This window comes from Symsagittifera roscoffensis, chromosome 8 (genome assembly GCF_963678635.1).
Source record: "Symsagittifera roscoffensis chromosome 8, txSymRosc1.1, whole genome shotgun sequence".
In the NCBI taxonomy this organism is placed as follows: domain Eukaryota; kingdom Metazoa; phylum Xenacoelomorpha; order Acoela; family Convolutidae; genus Symsagittifera; species Symsagittifera roscoffensis.
Window position 1 is genome coordinate 29,778,599 of NC_087069.1, and position 16,922 is coordinate 29,795,520.

Here is a 16,922-nt window from a genome sequence, read left to right on the forward strand (position 1 = left end):
CTATTATATGTTTAAATGCTTTCTTTATCTGGTCATCTTTGGACTTTTTTAACGTCTTTTTTGCATATTTAACGAATTTTTTTGTTTTTTCTAGTTTAAATTCAATTTTTATTCTACTGAGTTTGAAATAAGCAAACCAATAGGATAATGGCACCGTTTCCCTTAGTGTTGCAAGTTTTACCTCCAAATATGAAGACCCAAATCGTTTAAGCTTACGAGATACGACAAGTTCAGAAAACTTAGATTTGAAAAAATTTCGCAAAAAGTGAAATCCCGACTTCTAGTTAGCTGCTGTCAAAAAAACTTCCTGACGTATTGAGGTAGCTTGTATTGCAACCAAATTTGAACACTCAAATACTATAACAATCCAAAACGGGACCTTTTTTATGATTTTTTTCAAATTTCAGAAACATTTAGGTCTAGAGAAATTCACGTAAGTTGAAAATTCCATCCGTGTAGTTGAATTTTGCCACAAAATTCTCAGGTGTTGCAAATTTTGCCTCTAAATATCCCTACTCAGATCCTTCCAGTTTCCGAGATATGACGTTTTTTATTAATTTAAAAAAAAATCAGAAAACTTAGATACAAGAAATTTCACACAACTATCAACCCTGTAGTTGGGTGCTGCCATGATACACACTAGCGCTTCAAATCTTGCCTCCAATTATGAGCATTAAAATTGTTTTAGTTTCTGAGATATCACGTATTTGATACTGTTTTCAAAAGTTTTCTGAAAGCTTAAAACTACAAACTTTCATAAAATTGGAAGTTCTCAACACTGTAGATGGTTGCTGACAGGATACTCTCAGGGTTGACGATTTTTGCCTCGAAAAAAGACTGCTCAAGGCTTTTAGTTTCCACGTTTTGACTTCGTGGTTTTTTCATAAATTTTTGAAGAATTTAGATTAATTTTTTTCCCAAAAATTGAAGTTCCTAAGCTTATAGCTGAGAGCTGCCAGGTAATTTGCAGGGAATCCAAACCATTCCTCCAAATTTGACCGGTAAAATCCTTTTAGTTCAGAAATATGACATTTTTTTTTCATAATTAAAAAAATGAAGTGAAACAAAATTATATAACTTGAGATTTCTAATCCTACAATGGGTTGTTTTCAAGGAACTCTCAGTGGTTGCAGTTTTTGCCTGCAAATTTGACTGCTCAGACCTTTTTACTTGGCGTTTATATGGTTTTTTTCAAATATTGACTTAAAAAGTACTTGTTATTGTAAAAAAAAACGATTTAAGAATTGAAAATCACAACCCTGTAGTTGGTTGCCGTCAGGGTACTTACAAATCTTTTCATCAAATAAGTGTGTTAAAACTTTTATTGAATTCGAAATATGATGTTTTTTATGATTTTTTCAAAAATTTCCAAAAAACTGAGATCAAAAAATTATCACACAGTTGGAACTTCAGAACCCTTATGACTGGGAATTGCCAGGGTGGTCGAAAGCAGTTCAAATTTTTCCTCCAAGCGTGACTGGTGAAATCCTCTATTTTCCGAGCTATTACTTTTTATGTTTTTTTCAAATTTTGAACATTGAAAAAAATGAATCAAAAACATTACACAAAAATTAAAACTTCAACTGTGTTGTCAAAGTACTTTCAGGTGTTTCAAATTTTGCCTACGGATGCGACTACACCAATGCTTTTCAATTCTGAGATATGACGATTTTGATGATGTTTTCAAAGGTTTTTTGAAAGCTTAGATAGACAAAGTTTCATAAAATTTAAAGTTCTGAACACTGTAGTTGGTTGCTGACAGGGTACTTTCAGGGTTAACAAACTTTGCCTCTAAAAGTGACTGCTCAATGCTTTTAGTTTCCACGTTTTGGATTTGTGGTTTTTTATTTGTGGTTCAAGTTTAAAGAACTTAGATTAAAAAAACTTCTCAAAAATTGAAATTTCCAAGCTGGGAGCTGCCAGGTTAGTTGCAGGGAATTCAAATCATTCCTCCAAATTTGACTGGTGAAACCCTTTTACTTCCGAGATTTGATGCTTTTTCAATAAATTTCAAAAAAAACTTGAATTGAAACAAGTTTAAGCAAAATTAAATCAATCCTAATGCTACATATGGGTTCTTTCAGGGATCTCTCAGCAGTTGCAGTTCTTGCTTCCAAGTTGTACTGCTCTCTTAATTTTTGTTTTGAGAATTGTTGTTGTAATGGTTTTTGAAGATTTTGCAAAAAATTTGATTTAAAAAAACAAAACTTCACAATTTTTGAAATTCTCAACCCCATATATAGTGTGATGCCCTCAGGTTGCTCTTTCAATTTGCAGAGTTTGCCTCCAATTAGATTTGGCCTCCTTTGAGTGGAAGTTTTTTGTTCAATTTTCGAAATTTAAAAAAAAAGCTGTTGCATGCCCCCGTCTATTTCCTTCGTTTTGCTGTTTTCTCATATTCTTATATACAAAATTTTCACGTTATTTAATATGTTTAAGCGCAATATTAATTCGGCTTCATAATTTTTTTAATCATTTAACGAAACTATTTTTATATGCAAAGGATTGAAAATAATCTTTTTTTTTAGATTTGTGAACTTTTTTATGCAATTATTTTGTTAGCTTTTTGCTGTTCGTTCAAAACACAGTTTTGCAAAAAATGGACTGTCTGAGATTCATTTTATTATTGAAGTCTAGTTTGCTTATTGTCTAACTTCATGTCTCCTTATTAATTTAAATCAGCGTGACTAATTATACTCAAAATTTGAAATAGTTTTTAATTTATCAATTTTCGAGCTCGAACTTTGAAGAAAAAATTATTTCCGAGGCCTGATAAAGTAAACGACAAGCCAATCATCTTTTTCATGTTTGCTTAAAATGACTTGAAAAAAGACCAGCTAGCTAATTATGTTTTTATTTAGTTAATAATAAGAATACTATTTTAGCATGCTTCTGAAAATCTGATTTCATTTTGTTTCATGCGTTCAATACTTTCGATTTGAAATCGAAATTATTGGAAACATGAAACAAAATGAAATCAGATTTTCAGAAGCATGCGAAAATAGTATTCTTATAAACTGAAAGATAGCAAAAAGTATATAAGCTGAAACACTCATGAAAGCAATCAAATTGAATTATTTTTTTTTAGAATTCCTTGTAGTTTTTCTCTGTCCGTAAATTTTTGATTTCATTATGAGAAGTTTTGAAAAGTTAAAAAACCAATCAAAATAAGGTCCTTTTTGAGGACTTAGGTAGTTAACAATTTTAAAGAATTTTTCAAAAAAATGCGTGATGTTACGCTGTAGATGCTAAATAATAAAGAAAGCTATTCAACATTTTTTTTTCACTGCGCAAAATTTAATTGCCTAATGACAGCTCTAAGTAATTTGTCATTAAATTCTACAGTTTTCCATTGAGGCTTTTTTCATTACCCTAACAATCGTTTTGCAGATTTTGCTAATTTTTAAGTTGTGATAATGTGCTGAAATGTTTTCATAATCAAATATTTACGAATCTGAACACGTTTGTTTTTCATACATTATGGCAAAAAAAATGATGAAAATAGTCATACTAGTAGTATGTTTAAGTATTCTGGAAAAATATTTGCGCTGTTTACTTCAAAACAGATGTATATAGTGTTTCAGATTGATGTGATACAGTTTTAGGACAAATAATCCATTTCGCTGGATTTCATAATTTTTTAATGGACATATGAATAAAATTGCGCTGTTTAAAGTACCACTAAAAAATCTAGGATTAAAACATAGCCTAAAATGCCTAAAATTCTGTATAAAAGATTTGGTGTCTCGAACTTGGAGAAGGTGCAACTAAGCTATCGAGGAAGTAATAAAACTCAATATTGTCTAAATTGCGGATTAAATTAATTCAAAGGAAATTATAAATTTTTCCAAAACTTATGTTTGCAATCACATTTCGGTCTACAGCAAGAAATGCAAAATATATGACCAAGTCAATCAAAAAGTTTAGTCACATGATTCCACTATAACTATGCCTGAACATGCTCAATCTTATATATTGTTGGACAGATAAATTATTTCGTAAAAAAATACATACTTCATCCTACATTATATTCAAATATTAAATTCACGTGTTTCTAAAAAAAAACACATAAGTCGCTAACATTGTTTTTTTTTCGTTCGTTCCTTCAAATCTCTCGGCAACCAAATTTTTTTGCCCAGCGTTTGTCCTTAAAAGCCGCAAAACTGATCATCTGCAAGAAATCAAGAATCTCTGTAAATGTCTCTGAGTTCCTCAGTCAACTAATTTCACTCCTTGAAATGTCTAATATTCAAGTCGGTTTTGCACTCTTTAAGTTTTCGGATACTCTCTACATTATGACTTCAATAATTCAGTATTTCTGTCGTGAGGGATTTATTCGTATACAATTCGGACAAAACCAACGACGAAAAAAGATAAAGTACGACTGCTTCAAAAAGATCAATTTTATTTTAAAAATGTGGTTTTCAGGTAGCTTGAAAAAATTCGAAAATCTACAAAGTCAAACCAAAATCATTTCCCATCTTTTCTTTAGTCTTTTCTCAACTTGTTTTGAAAAAACGACACTTGTGCTCAGAAATCCTCGTCATCTGAAACACCACACCTACACGTACAGCAGAAACAACACCGACAGCCTCTTTTCTTCTTTTTAGGCTTAATGAGCGGAATTCCTTCGTTCGTCGAAACGAACTGTCCAGCTGCTTGTTGATTGGCTCGCGGAGGCACAGAAATAACCGAAGTGTCATTTGTTTTCGTTTCTTCGATACGAGACGCCTCGTTCTGAGCACCAGGTGCAGCTCCCGAAGAATCTTTAAACTGCACGTTTGAGTCGTCGTAACGACTGGCAGGAGTTACGATATTTATAATGATTTGACCAGTTGCAGGATCAACAGTCCTCGTTTTGGAACAATCTTCATAATTTACTCGGATGCTAGTTTGCCCACCATTTGTATGAACCGAATCGCTGTTTCCACCGTTGTCGTTCTGGACAATAGTTTGGGTGCTGGGCCCGTCAATCGTGTGTCCTGTAATTTGTATGTCAACTGATCCAACAGATAAATGCGAACTCCCAGTTCGTCCTTTTTGATGTTCTTGGCTACTTCCAGTCATTTCCAAGCTGGCTGTATGTTTGTCAGAATCAGTTCCAGACATCTCAGATTCCGTAACTCGAATGTCGGTTTCTGAGGCTTCGGGCACTGAAGAGTTGGTTGTTGGCACTTGTGAAATATCGCTCTCGGAGTAACTTCGCAACAAAGAGTTTTCTCGCTTTGGAAGCGAAAGAACTTCAGAGCCGAAACTCGACTTCGGGTCATTTACTCTCTGAATTTTACGCTCGCTGTTGAATTTGCGAACAGAAGGCGTGTTGCTCCGCTGCTGATAAATGTTAAACTTTTTGTTCAAAAGTTTCTGAGCCGTAACATCATGTCGGTTTTGAGAGTTGGCCATAATTTCCAGCCACTTTTTGTCTATTTTCTCGTTTGATTTCTTACTGCGAGCTGGGAAAAATCCCGATAACGTTGAGCCAGTCGGGGATCCGGTTCGTATAGACTGGCCGTCATCAAAACCCGACTCAGACGTTTTCGAAACTCGTTTTGTACCGAGTCCCGCTATTACTAGTTTGGACTCGCGTTTCACCTCTCGTCGTTTTATGATCATGTGTGAATCGTATCTTGATCTCGGGTCTCCCGTGCTGTATTCAGTGTCGGCTTGACTCGAATCGGACTTGCCGTTTGTCGTAGCGAACGGTTCATGGTCTTCAGTTGAAGATGACATGTCTAAATAATTCTAACAAAGTCAGTAATAATCAAACTTTCAATAGTCAAGCTAAGCAGTTAGTTCAATTTATTATTAGATTTAACTCACATTCCAATTTGATGATTTTGTGTTTCAAGATGTTTACTGATTCGCCGACAAAGGATTGTCGTTTTTCTGTTTGCCTACTGAATCTGATTGTTTTTGTGAATAAATTTTACACCCTCCCACTTTCAATTGTGAGTTCAAAACAAAGAAGAGTTGTTACTTTGTAATGAATGCTTGTATGTTTCATTGAAACTTATAATTAGGTTTTTGAAGGTTCATTATGATAACGCTGGTGATTCATACTATAGTTGAAAGTTAATTAATGCACACTTTGTGTGTCGACTGGCATAATGATGGTGGGGGGACGAGGAAGGAGGGAAAGCGGAAAACTGAGAGGGGCGTTTTTGATAAGGCGGGTTCCTAAAAGCTAAAAACTGAGAAATATCAATTTCATCAATAGAACAAAAAATGCTGGTCAAGCTATTTCATATAACTTGTCTTCTATAGAGTGGTATGGAATTGTATGATAAAGATCTATCTATAATTGAGAATATTATGACTTGCGTTTTTTGTTATTGTAGTACTAGCTGTTTAGGCGGTAACCTTGATGTATATTGTTATGTAAAAACCTTTAAACATAACATATTACGCAGTCCTAGAGACTATTGGCGGGGGGGGGGGGGGCATTGAAACGCCTGCTTAAGGTCAAAGTGTTTAAAAAAAGAGCTACGACTCGGCATCAGGTCCTCAAAAAAGATAGTTCGAACTTAGTAAATTCACTATTTAAAGTACATTTTTTGACATCTGACTGATTGAATTCCTTGTGGTATCACATGGCGCAACCAACAGGATTCTTATTACACGCCTCGTCAACCGCAAGTTTAGACTCACTGAGACAATTTAAAGTTTGGTTAGAGTATTTCTTCATTGTTGCCCGGGCTGAGGTGCTCGACTCATGATTCGACCGAAACGGTCGAACGATGTCCGTTTTAGACTTTTTCAGTCGAACGATGTCCGATTGCGATTTTTTGAGTCGAACGATGTCCGTTTTCGACTTTGTTCGACTTTACCGGACATTGGTCGTTTTTGTTTGACGTTGTTCGATTTTGTTCGACTTTATCGGAAAATTTTGACGAGAATATCAACCCGAACCTGTTATTAGAAGACCCGAAAGAGATGATAGCAGAACATCATCCACGATCTAAAACTCAAGATCAAGAGTTATCCGTCGAGAATTACAAGACTACCGAAACTCGGACACAATGTCTGCTGCTTCGAAGTTCAAAACCGCTTAGTTTCCAGACTGTTTCATACTATGAGTATAATTGCTGAGAACTAAGAAAAAGTTATTACTTGAATCAGATTGCGATTTTCGGCAAACTCTTGATCAAATTACTGCAAAGTGAAAAAAATCTGGTTAATAATACAAAAATTGCTTCTGAAATTATGATTAATTATTATCAAAAATCATAATCTAAAAGAATATTGGCCATAGAAATAACACGAAAATTTCAGAAAGAAAAGTAATACCTGAAGGCGAATGTCCATTGTTTTTGAAAATATTTGCTCATTAGCGCAAAATCATCACTCCTTAGAGCTTCTTCTCGAAACTAATACTAATAAACCGCAAATTGAAGCTCTTATTGAAACATGGTTGAAATATTGTATGGAGTTTGGTGTTTCCAAATTATAAGGTTGTCAATCTATAGAAACAGTGAATAGGAACAGACGCGGTGGAGGTGTTGCTTTCTACGTAAGCGAAAGTTTTTCGTATACTAAATTTAAAGAACTGATGTCACTTGAAATGCAAATTTGGACTGTTTCATGCGAAAAAGTCGGCGAGAAAAGTTTTATAACTGTTATCTTTAAAGTACCTCAAACGAACAATTGAAAGTTTCTTGATCTTTTACAAGCTCATTGTGTTCAAATTGCAGCCTAAAGATGTGCATTCTGCATGTGGAGACATGATTGTTGATAAATCTAAGTCGACAAGTGACTCTCTAAACTTTGAAAACAGCCTGCTGCTGTGTGAGTTAAATAATTGAAAAATGAAAGTACTCCAAAAACTAAAAGCAGTCAACAATAGATGTATTTGTTACCAACTATTTATTCGCAGGTCATGGCCAACACAACTTAATATCGGATCTCGAGGTGGTAGAATGTGAAGCACCATTTCTAACTGAAAACAAATTTTGGCTTAAAAAACAAAATCTTGAACTTTGGGATAGGAAAATTGAATAACAGCTTAAGTTTGAAATGCGAGTAAAAAACGTTGAATTGTAAAAAAAAAATCTAAACAAAACGAATGATTATAATCTTATTAAGTTTCAAGAGCAACGAAAAAAATTGAAATGCTTGTGTTGAAAATCAAAAAGTTTTTTTCTTTGAGAGAACTTTTGAAAACAAAAGCCATAAAAGTTCGAAAAACTTCTATAAAGTCATAGGTGAGGTTAGAAAAAAACAAATGTCAAGTGAGTTCAAACGACAACATTCCGAGTGCAGAAGGAAGAATTAAACGATTTTTTTTGAAATTGGTCAGAAACTAATCGAAACTAATACAACACCACAAAATTTTTAAAATGTTGTAGAGAATCAAAATACAAAATTTTTCGAAACCAATTCACCCCAATTATTTTATGAAATAATTAACAACCTGAGGAAAAAAAAGTAACAACCTGATAAAAAAATAACACCAATTATGGGGAATATTTCAGAAATTTTGATTAATGTTCGCTTGAAAAATTTTCTGAAAAATATGATGTATTAACAGCATGTAAGTACGCCTTCCAAAATAAAAAAAATACAATTGATGCTATCATAGAACTCAGTGAACATATAAGGGAGAACCTAGCAAATAATGTTGGCTCCGTGTGTACGGTGATAGATCTTACAAAAGCGTTCGACACAGTTGATCGCAAAATTCTACTGGAAACTGCCAATTCTACGGCTTACGATAAAAAACTTTTAGTCTTTCCAGTTCATAACTTAAAAATCGTAAGCAGTACGTTAGTTATAATACTTCAACATCAGACAGTAAAACAATCTACTATGGTGTACCACAAAATTCCGTCCTGGGTCCTTTGTTGTTATTGCTCTATATAAATAGTTTGCTAACATAAGCAGGCATAATAAAATTGCACTGTTTGCTGATGATTGCGCATTTTTACAACCGCTAAAACAGGAAATCAGCCGCAGGTGAATTCTTGTACAAGCAAAATTGAAAAATGGCTTTTGGAGAAAAAGGTTACCAGAACCAAATATAAAACAGCCACCTTAGAAATTAACAGGAAGAAACTCGCTAGCAAAAGACCCATTAGGAACTTGTGTCTAGTAATGAAATAATAAATTTCAAAACACATATCAGTAAAACTTTGAAAAAGGTAGCCAAACATTGATCGATGATCTATCAACTCAGATTTTGTTTTAACACATTAACAATGCACAAGATATACAAATTGTATACTCAACCAATGGATCAAAATAGTGTACTGATCTATGGCACCAATAATGAAACAGACATAAAAAGATTAGAAAGCCAGCAAAGAGTCCTGTGTAGCAATTGTTTTAAAATTAAAAAAAGGAAAACTCTAAAACATGTTCGGGACAAGCATGAACTCTGTTTGGTTCGAGAGTTACATGTATATGAGCTTTTTAAACTCATGATTAAAATTATAAGTCGATGTTGTGGAAATAAAAAACCTGATGATTACATAAATGAATAGAAGATAACAGATACTACCAAAACAGGCAATACAAGAAAAAAAACGTCGCAGCTGAAATAAGCTAACTACAAAAGCTTTAAAAAATCGAGTGTAGGATTTGTGTTTTAGATTAAAAAATTACACTTACACTTAGATTAAAAATTTCCTCTTGAAGCATTAACAACTACCAATGAATCTTTGGACTTGTTTTTTTTTCATAAAATAAAAGACATAACTGTGACAACAAACATTTTCTAAGTTTGTTTTGGTAAAATTCCATCACTTGTTGTAGTATTTTTGCTAATTTTATTTTGATTGTTAGACAACACCAAAACAAACAGATATTTTTTCTCTTTTAGTTTTTTTGTGATCTTTTAAGTCCTTTTGTCTATATGATCTTAGTTTAAAAATTGACGAATTGATTTTGCTCATGAAGATGCCTCCCGACAGGCTGATGCCTTTTTGGTGATCTCCCGAGCCAAACTTTTTTTTGTGAATGTACATTTTCATAGAATTATGCTTGTAAGTTTTGGCTTGAAAAAATAAAAATTAAAGGGCAGTTGAACCATTTAAGGAGTTGCCCTGATACTTGCAGTATTGTTCATATTTGCGGCGTTTTCCGGCTTGATGCGAGTTGTCGCCAGACTTTGATAAACAATAGCCTCAATTGTCTGTGTATCGCTAACAATCATTATTTATAAAAATCAATTCATTTTTTCATTTACAACCTTATTCAAAATTTCATTTACAAAATTTCGCTGTTTGCAAGATTCAAATTTTTAAGTCCAATAGCTGATCTCCTTGTTCACATTTTGCAAAAAGCGTATGCTTCTATCGTAGCTATGAATGAGTTGCTGACTAACTAGCTCCTATATAACTTTAAAATGTTTTCCTCATTTTCTCTTCTTTGTTCATATGTTCTAATTCTGGGAGGGTAGCAGGTAGTGCCACTGTGTCTGTGGCTTGCGCAGGTGTGTGATCATCGCCTCCCACTGTCTCTCCGCCTTCTCACTGTCCGGCTCCACCCCAAACCTCACCGCCCCTATCTCGTGACTGGACCCGAACAAGTCTCGGTTTTTGACCTGGAAATACAATTAAGTTCAGTTCATTCGCAGAGCAGATTAAGTCACAGAGGCATATTTAGATTCACTAATTGGGGTCTAGTAACTCCATTTGGAGCCTCTAAATACTGCCAATTTGGTTCGATTCTCCTGAAAAGTTCACAAAGCTAGCAATTTTTGTATAATAATCTTCTCTTTATTGTGACTTAATTTAGCAAATAACAAATTATGGGAAGATACGTTTTCATTAAGCATATATCCTTTTCATTTTCATATTATGGGAATTATGTTTTTTGTCTTTAGAAATGGATTATAAACATCATATTTTTAATCAATATAATCCATTACAATCAATTATAATGGATTTTTTGAGAGGTTATTGGTGAATTTTGCAGAGTTATCTCACTTCCTGTTTAGTGCAGTTGCTACGGATTACAAGTCATAAACTTAAATTTTTCACATAAGATTTTATACATTTAAGTTTCTCTAGTTTTTCAACTTGGCAGTTCAACATACATTTTATTTAACTGTTATTTTTTTACCATCCCCATAGTAAAAAATTACCTTTGCCCACTAGCCCCCTCTCCTCTAACTTGGAAGAGGTTGAAGACGTGGGGGAATGGTTCTACGTGGGAATATGAAGGGAAAAGACCTGGGACTTGCATAAACGTGCATTTCAGGGCCTCCAACCCCCTCCCCCTATTTATACTACCGCCACCGTGTGGACGGGCTGTTGCGGGGTGGTGGGCGCTTTTGGGAGTGACGGGGGACGAAAATTGTGGATGTGTGTGTTTGTGGGGGGTGGGGGTGTAGATGAGGTGGTGGTGGGGGTAGGGGAGGTGGTGGTGGTAAAAGGTGGAGTGATAAATTAGTGGTGGGTTGGTAAACTTGGAGTGGGGTAGGGCGTGGGGTAGGAGGCTGGCAAACTTTTTTCTTAAGAATGAACATGTTTTTTTTTCGGGTTCTAAACTTGCAATTTCAAAAGTTTCAAGTGTTTAATTAGCTGTAAACAGTTTTCTGCAGAAAAAAGTGGTTCTCATGGATTTTTTTGGTTTAAGAAAAACGATTATACTGTCAAAGTCGATTATACTGTCGAAATTATAATCCTTTATAATCGATTATATCCCATGAAACTCCAGTGCAGGTACGCATACACAAGAAAATCAATGATTTTATGAATCTTTATTCAGGTGCTAGGGAATTTAGCAGGCGGGTTTTTTAGCAGACTCAGAAAAATTATAACCTGTGATAGCTAACTTCAAGCGCGGTATTGGCGACTAGCGACCGCTTGCTCTGCTGCGCTTCAATTCAACGCGAGTGTTATTGTGCGCGTAATTCTTTGTTTTGACGCTAATTTAGACTGTTGTGCTTTTGAAGTTGATAGTTTTGTTGACAAATTGTGAGATAATTGACTTAATTGGGGATGCTTGGCCCCAGATTGAGCGTCTCTTTGAGTCTGTCAATCAATCATCCATCACTTTATTACGTTGGTCTGCTAAAAGACTCATTTTTCAATTTTTATTGCCAACTTCTCTAGAATGATTTCATTTGTTCTCACAGGAAATTTTTGCCGTTTTGATTTCAAACATCCTTCTTTCATACATGCCAGGAAACAAATAAAACGTGACACTTTTTTAGAAGCGGATTATAACTCCTCGCAGCAGTATATTTGCATTGCAAATGTGGGGCCGAACAAAATCGTGCGATCTGATTGATTTATAACAATTTAACCAGAAATTTTAAGTCAGCGTATCCTTCCTATTCAATGAGTTTTCAGTGTCTTTAGGCAGAAATGGTTACTCCACTTGGCGTAAAAGTGTTCGGTTGGCTAGATTGTATTGTTTTGAATGGTTTACTGTTTACATTTCTAGAACAGGAGAAGAACAACAATTTTTTTTGTCTTGATAAACTGTCACGCTTGAATTTTACGAATTTTTTGCTGCTCACTACAGAGCTGGTTGGGCTTAAAATCAAAGTAGAAATGCAGGATATATTTTTTTCATTATTGGTGTTTGAACGGATACCAGCATTTTTTATCGGTTGTTTAGCTGAATACATGAAACTGTTTCCGGGTACGGATCGTTTCCTTTACTGACCTTTTTATCACCATAAAACAAGTTTCGAGGCAGATAGTCACATTGAGGCCAGTTTATCCTTATTAGAGGTTTTTTGATGAAAGCTCATTAGCTGGGGACAATTACAGCATAAATATGAGCAACTTGCAGAAACTCAACATTCCTTTTATCGGATCTGCCTGTCACCGGTATAATCCAGCTGTGAAACATGAATTATCAGGACATCAGTCAATTTATTGGAGAATAAAAGCACTCATGCAAAAAGTTTAATGGATTGAAAAATCTACATCTCTGAGGCTTATCATGAAAAATGACCAAGGTAGTCTTGGGCATATGCCATATTGGAGTGACATTTCGAGTTGGTCAGTTTCATTGAGAAAACTACCCGGTTAGTGCTCAAGTTTGCCGTTAGCTGCGGAGACTTTGAGACCTAGTTTTGTACTCGGTAACAAGAAAGGTTCAAACTCAATCACAGTTATACGGCAGAGTGAGAAAATTACCCTCGCTAAAATCAGGGCACGTTTGACAAAGTTATGCAAGAATAATTGTGAGTAGAGCATTACTTGCGTTCGGGTCAAGGTACACTAACCACTATCTCATTATTCTGATTTTGAACAATTTAACCAGCCATTTTATGTCAGCGTATCCTTCCTCTTGAATGAAATTTCAGTGCCTCTAGGCAAAAATGATTAATTCATTTGCCGAAAAATTGTTCGGTTGGATAGGTTGTTTTGTTTCAAATGGTTTACTGTTTACATTTTTAGAACACGAGAAAAATAATAATAATATTTCTCGTCTTGATAAACTGTCACGCCTGAGTTTTACGAACTTTTTGCTGCTCACTAAGGAGCAGGTTGGGCTTAAAATCAAAGCAGAATTGCTGGATAATTTTCTTTTCATTATTTGTTGGAAGAAAACCAGCACTTTCTCATTTTTTAATATTATTTTTTTCAAAATACATAAATTTTGATTCCGGATACGGAACGATTGCTTTACTGGCCTTTTCATCACCATAAATTTAGTTCCGAGGCAATTAGTCACATTGAGGCCATTTTTTTAATTAGAGAGAGTTTTGATGAAGGCTTTTTAACTGGGGACAATTACAGCACAAATATGAGCAATTTGCAGAAACTCAACATTCCTGTTATCAGATGTACCAGTCACCGGTGTAATCTAGCTGTGAAACCTGATTTATCAGCACATCAGTTGGTTTATTGGACATGATGGAACTCATGTAAAAAATTTCATGGACCCATCTGCAATTTTTTGAGGTTAGGAGTAATCGATATATCTATCTTTACCTAAAGATAATAATTAAATAAGATATTTCACAACATGTACCCATATACATGAATGAGTTGCTTTTTTCGCGCCCCAGTTGATACTTCACACTACTCGTTAGATTTTGATGACTTGCAACATATTTGTTTACAGTATGTCTGTACTTCATATTTATTTGGCCTTTGTTGGCCTATTTAGACTATTTTGCAATTTTCACGCAATATTTCATTTGTAGAAAAAATAGGCGATTGTAATAATCTGTCCTAAACATTGATGATACTATTCTCTACAGAGACAATACAGCTCATGCAAGAAATCGGAGCAACAAAAAGCGCAATTTATATTTACAGCAGGTAAATAGTACAAAACTTCATTGACTGGTGGAAAATAAGTCATCTCTTAACACCAACAAAACAAAACAGTTTAAATCAATAAATTCTGAAAAAAAGGAAATAGATATTTATCCAACATTCAAATTGCTAGGAAAACACGAAAACCAAAAATTGAACTCAAATGACTTATATGATTTCTCAAAAAAAATAAAATTTCGAAATTTTTACATATAGAGGGAAAAATTGAATTCATGGCAATTTAGAAAAAATATCCAGCCAAACAAAAGCTTCCTACAACCAATATTTCAATATGATGTTCTTTCATATGGAACGGCAAGCAGGACTAGTGAAAATGAGCTGAAATTATTCCGCGAAGGTTTGGTTGGGTAATCTTTTGTTGAAAACATATCAGTCAATTTATAACATCTTTGTTCGGCAAAAATTATATTGAATCCAGTACATGCCATATATGAAACTTGAACTTTATTCGAAATATTGCGGCTAATAAAAATAAAAAAAAAGCAATCGAAAGTTTCACAAATTAACAAAGTTTAGATGGGCTCACTAGCAGTACGGCTTAACTCAAAAACGAAACAGCAGGCATAATCCTTCCGCAAAATATCTCTCGCTGAGGTTGCGTATGAAAAAAACTACAAAATAATGGAAATAAATTTTCGATGAGAAAGAGAAAGAGTAATTGGCATGGAATAATTGTAAAAATATTTGCTTTGGAAAGAAAGGAAGAGATGTTCGGTTTACCTGAATGAGAAGATCGACCAGTCCCATTTTGTTGGGGGGGATCTTATAAGAGAAGACCTCGTTGAAGTAGGGACTCCTCGTCTTCTTCAGTTCGTCTGACTTGTCTTTCCTCACAATCTTGTTGCCCATCTTCATCGTCAACTTTACATAGGGGTCCGTTGATCCCCCGAAGCTGGGCTTCAAGTCCTTGCACTCGATTATGGTCACGCCCAGTTTCTGAGTGTTGGCATTGTACCGTAGAGTGACGCTTATCTCACCCAACGGGTCGTCTAGCGAGGGGTTGTGGGCTATAATAGAAAAATTTGTAGTCTACAGGCAATAAAAGGCTTTTGCATTTAGACCACAAGACAAATTCAATAAAAATGTTCATCTTCCAAAATAAAATATAAAACTACTGGAGAACTTCCTGTGAAAAGCAATAACCATAGCTAGATTTTAGACTTAACGGTCAGTTCGAATTCCAAAAAATTGTTCCCAAACGGCACACCAACCCGGAGTCTGCAAAATGGCTGACAAAAGTTGCCGCAAATAAAGCTCGGAGGAGATTTGTTTTGAAGAATTTGCAGGGTTGAGTCTTTTCTGTTATACGGCCTAAAACTATCAATATGCTTTTATTTTGGTTGAGAATCTAGATAATCTTTAGCTGGAAATAATTTCAACCAATCAGATTTGAGCATTATGCTCCAGTTTTCGAATTATGAAAAATATCATTTTTGGGCCGTATTACAGAAGACCACAGTTCACAAGAAAGATAAGATTCAATAATAGAACACTCAGCTATCGTAAAGGACTTCTAAGCTTACCTAGAATGGGTATGGATGAGAATCCTAACTGAAGGTCTGTTTTGGAGAGGGAGAGGACGGCGTCTCCGATGGGGGCATCCCGCACGAACTTGAAGTGACGGTACACTCTCACTAACACCTTCCTGCAATCACAGCAAACGTCAAGCTTCAACCCAAGTCAGATTCATCTTGAAATCTAGCCGGACTATTTTTTTCGTGAACTATGCTCAAATTTAAGTCCCGAGTTTTGATAATTGTGCTGGTCTTTGATAAATTTGAAGGTGGATTTGCTTTTGTAATTAAAAAAAAAATGGTTTCTCAAAAAGCCTACGAAAAAAAAACAAGCCCATGATTTTGAATCAAATGAATCAAACGAACTTAAATGTGTCAAGTAAGCTACGCATTTGATTTAATAATTATCGTTGAAATTGATGATTTTTCTACTCAAGAGTAAGATTAGCTTTCCAATATTGTCAACCAACTGATAATCAATTCTTGCCTGTAATCTAACTGGTCGATGACACAGCGAAGATAAAACTGCTCATTGAAAGTAGGACTGAAACTTTTGCTCTTTGTCAAAGTCTGTTGATACTTATTTATGTCTGGCAACAGGTAAACCCGACAGTAAACTTCCAGATCTTTTTCCTCCACTTGATTTCGACCGAATTTCAAATCACGAAGCTGCAGAACTTCAACTCCGAGCCTTGCTTGTGTGTAATCATAGTCCAAAATTAGATCAACTTTGCCTAGTGTTTCTCGTTTCGTTTTGCTCGCTATTTCTTGATACATGTCTCGTTTTTTGTTGCTTTTCAATCTCAGATACAATCTATAACAGCAGTACAGTAAAACTAGGGCTATAATCAGAGCCAGAACCCCAGCCCAAACATATAACCAGGGCGGTGTTATGAGCGACTCAAAAAAGCCCTTGCTTTTTGCTTCTATCTTCGAAATTTTACTGGGCTCCTTCGTAGTCGTAGATTTCGAACACTGAGTTCCGTTCCCATTTGCCCAACTCCCGTTATTGCTTAGCTCGGTCGAATTTAGACAGTTTGCATCAGAACTATTTGTCGTTTTGCTCGTGTTGGTTTCTTTTGCGTTGTTGTTTTCATTCGAAATGCTATTCGATTTTTTGGATGTGTTGTTTGACCCCTGAGAGTTTGAGTTTTTCGATTTG

General features: G+C 35.0%; 2 protein-coding genes across 2 annotated transcripts; both read right to left on the reverse strand.

Annotated features, from left to right (window-relative positions):
• Positions 1-3,864: 3,864 nt before the first annotated feature.
• LOC134853110 (uncharacterized) lies at positions 3,865-5,874 on the reverse strand. The gene is made up of 2 exons (XM_063869053.1): positions 5,821-5,874; positions 3,865-5,732 (listed from the first exon to the last, which is right to left on the reverse strand). Exon 2 carries the CDS (start codon positions 5,728-5,730, stop codon positions 4,531-4,533), a length of 1,200 nt encoding a protein of 399 aa, XP_063725123.1. The 5' UTR covers positions 5,731-5,732; positions 5,821-5,874; the 3' UTR covers positions 3,865-4,530.
• Positions 5,875-10,151: 4,277 nt separating this feature from the next.
• On the reverse strand, positions 10,152-16,916 carry LOC134853142 (synaptotagmin-1-like). Its single transcript, XM_063869094.1, has 4 exons — positions 16,248-16,916; positions 15,770-15,891; positions 14,967-15,253; positions 10,152-10,540 (listed from the first exon to the last, which is right to left on the reverse strand). The coding sequence occupies exons 1-4, from the start codon at positions 16,535-16,537 to the stop codon at positions 10,379-10,381; spliced, it is 861 nt and encodes a 286-aa protein (XP_063725164.1). The 5' UTR covers positions 16,538-16,916; the 3' UTR covers positions 10,152-10,378.
• Between the last annotated feature and the right edge of the window lie 6 nt (positions 16,917-16,922).

Coding starts and splice junctions, on each gene's coding strand:
- LOC134853110 (XM_063869053.1), bottom strand. CDS start 5,730: ATGTCATCTTCAACTGAAGACCATGAACCGTTCGCTACGACAAACGGC.
- LOC134853142 (XM_063869094.1), bottom strand. CDS start 16,537: ATGTATCAAGAAATAGCGAGCAAAACGAAACGAGAAACACTAGGCAAA. Junction 15,254..15,769: donor CTCATCCATACCCATTCTAG/GTAAGCTTAGAA, acceptor TTTCTATTATAG/CCCACAACCCCTCGCTAGAC. Junction 10,541..14,966: donor TGGTCGATCTTCTCATTCAG/GTAAACCGAACA, acceptor TTGTATTTCCAG/GTCAAAAACCGAGACTTGTT.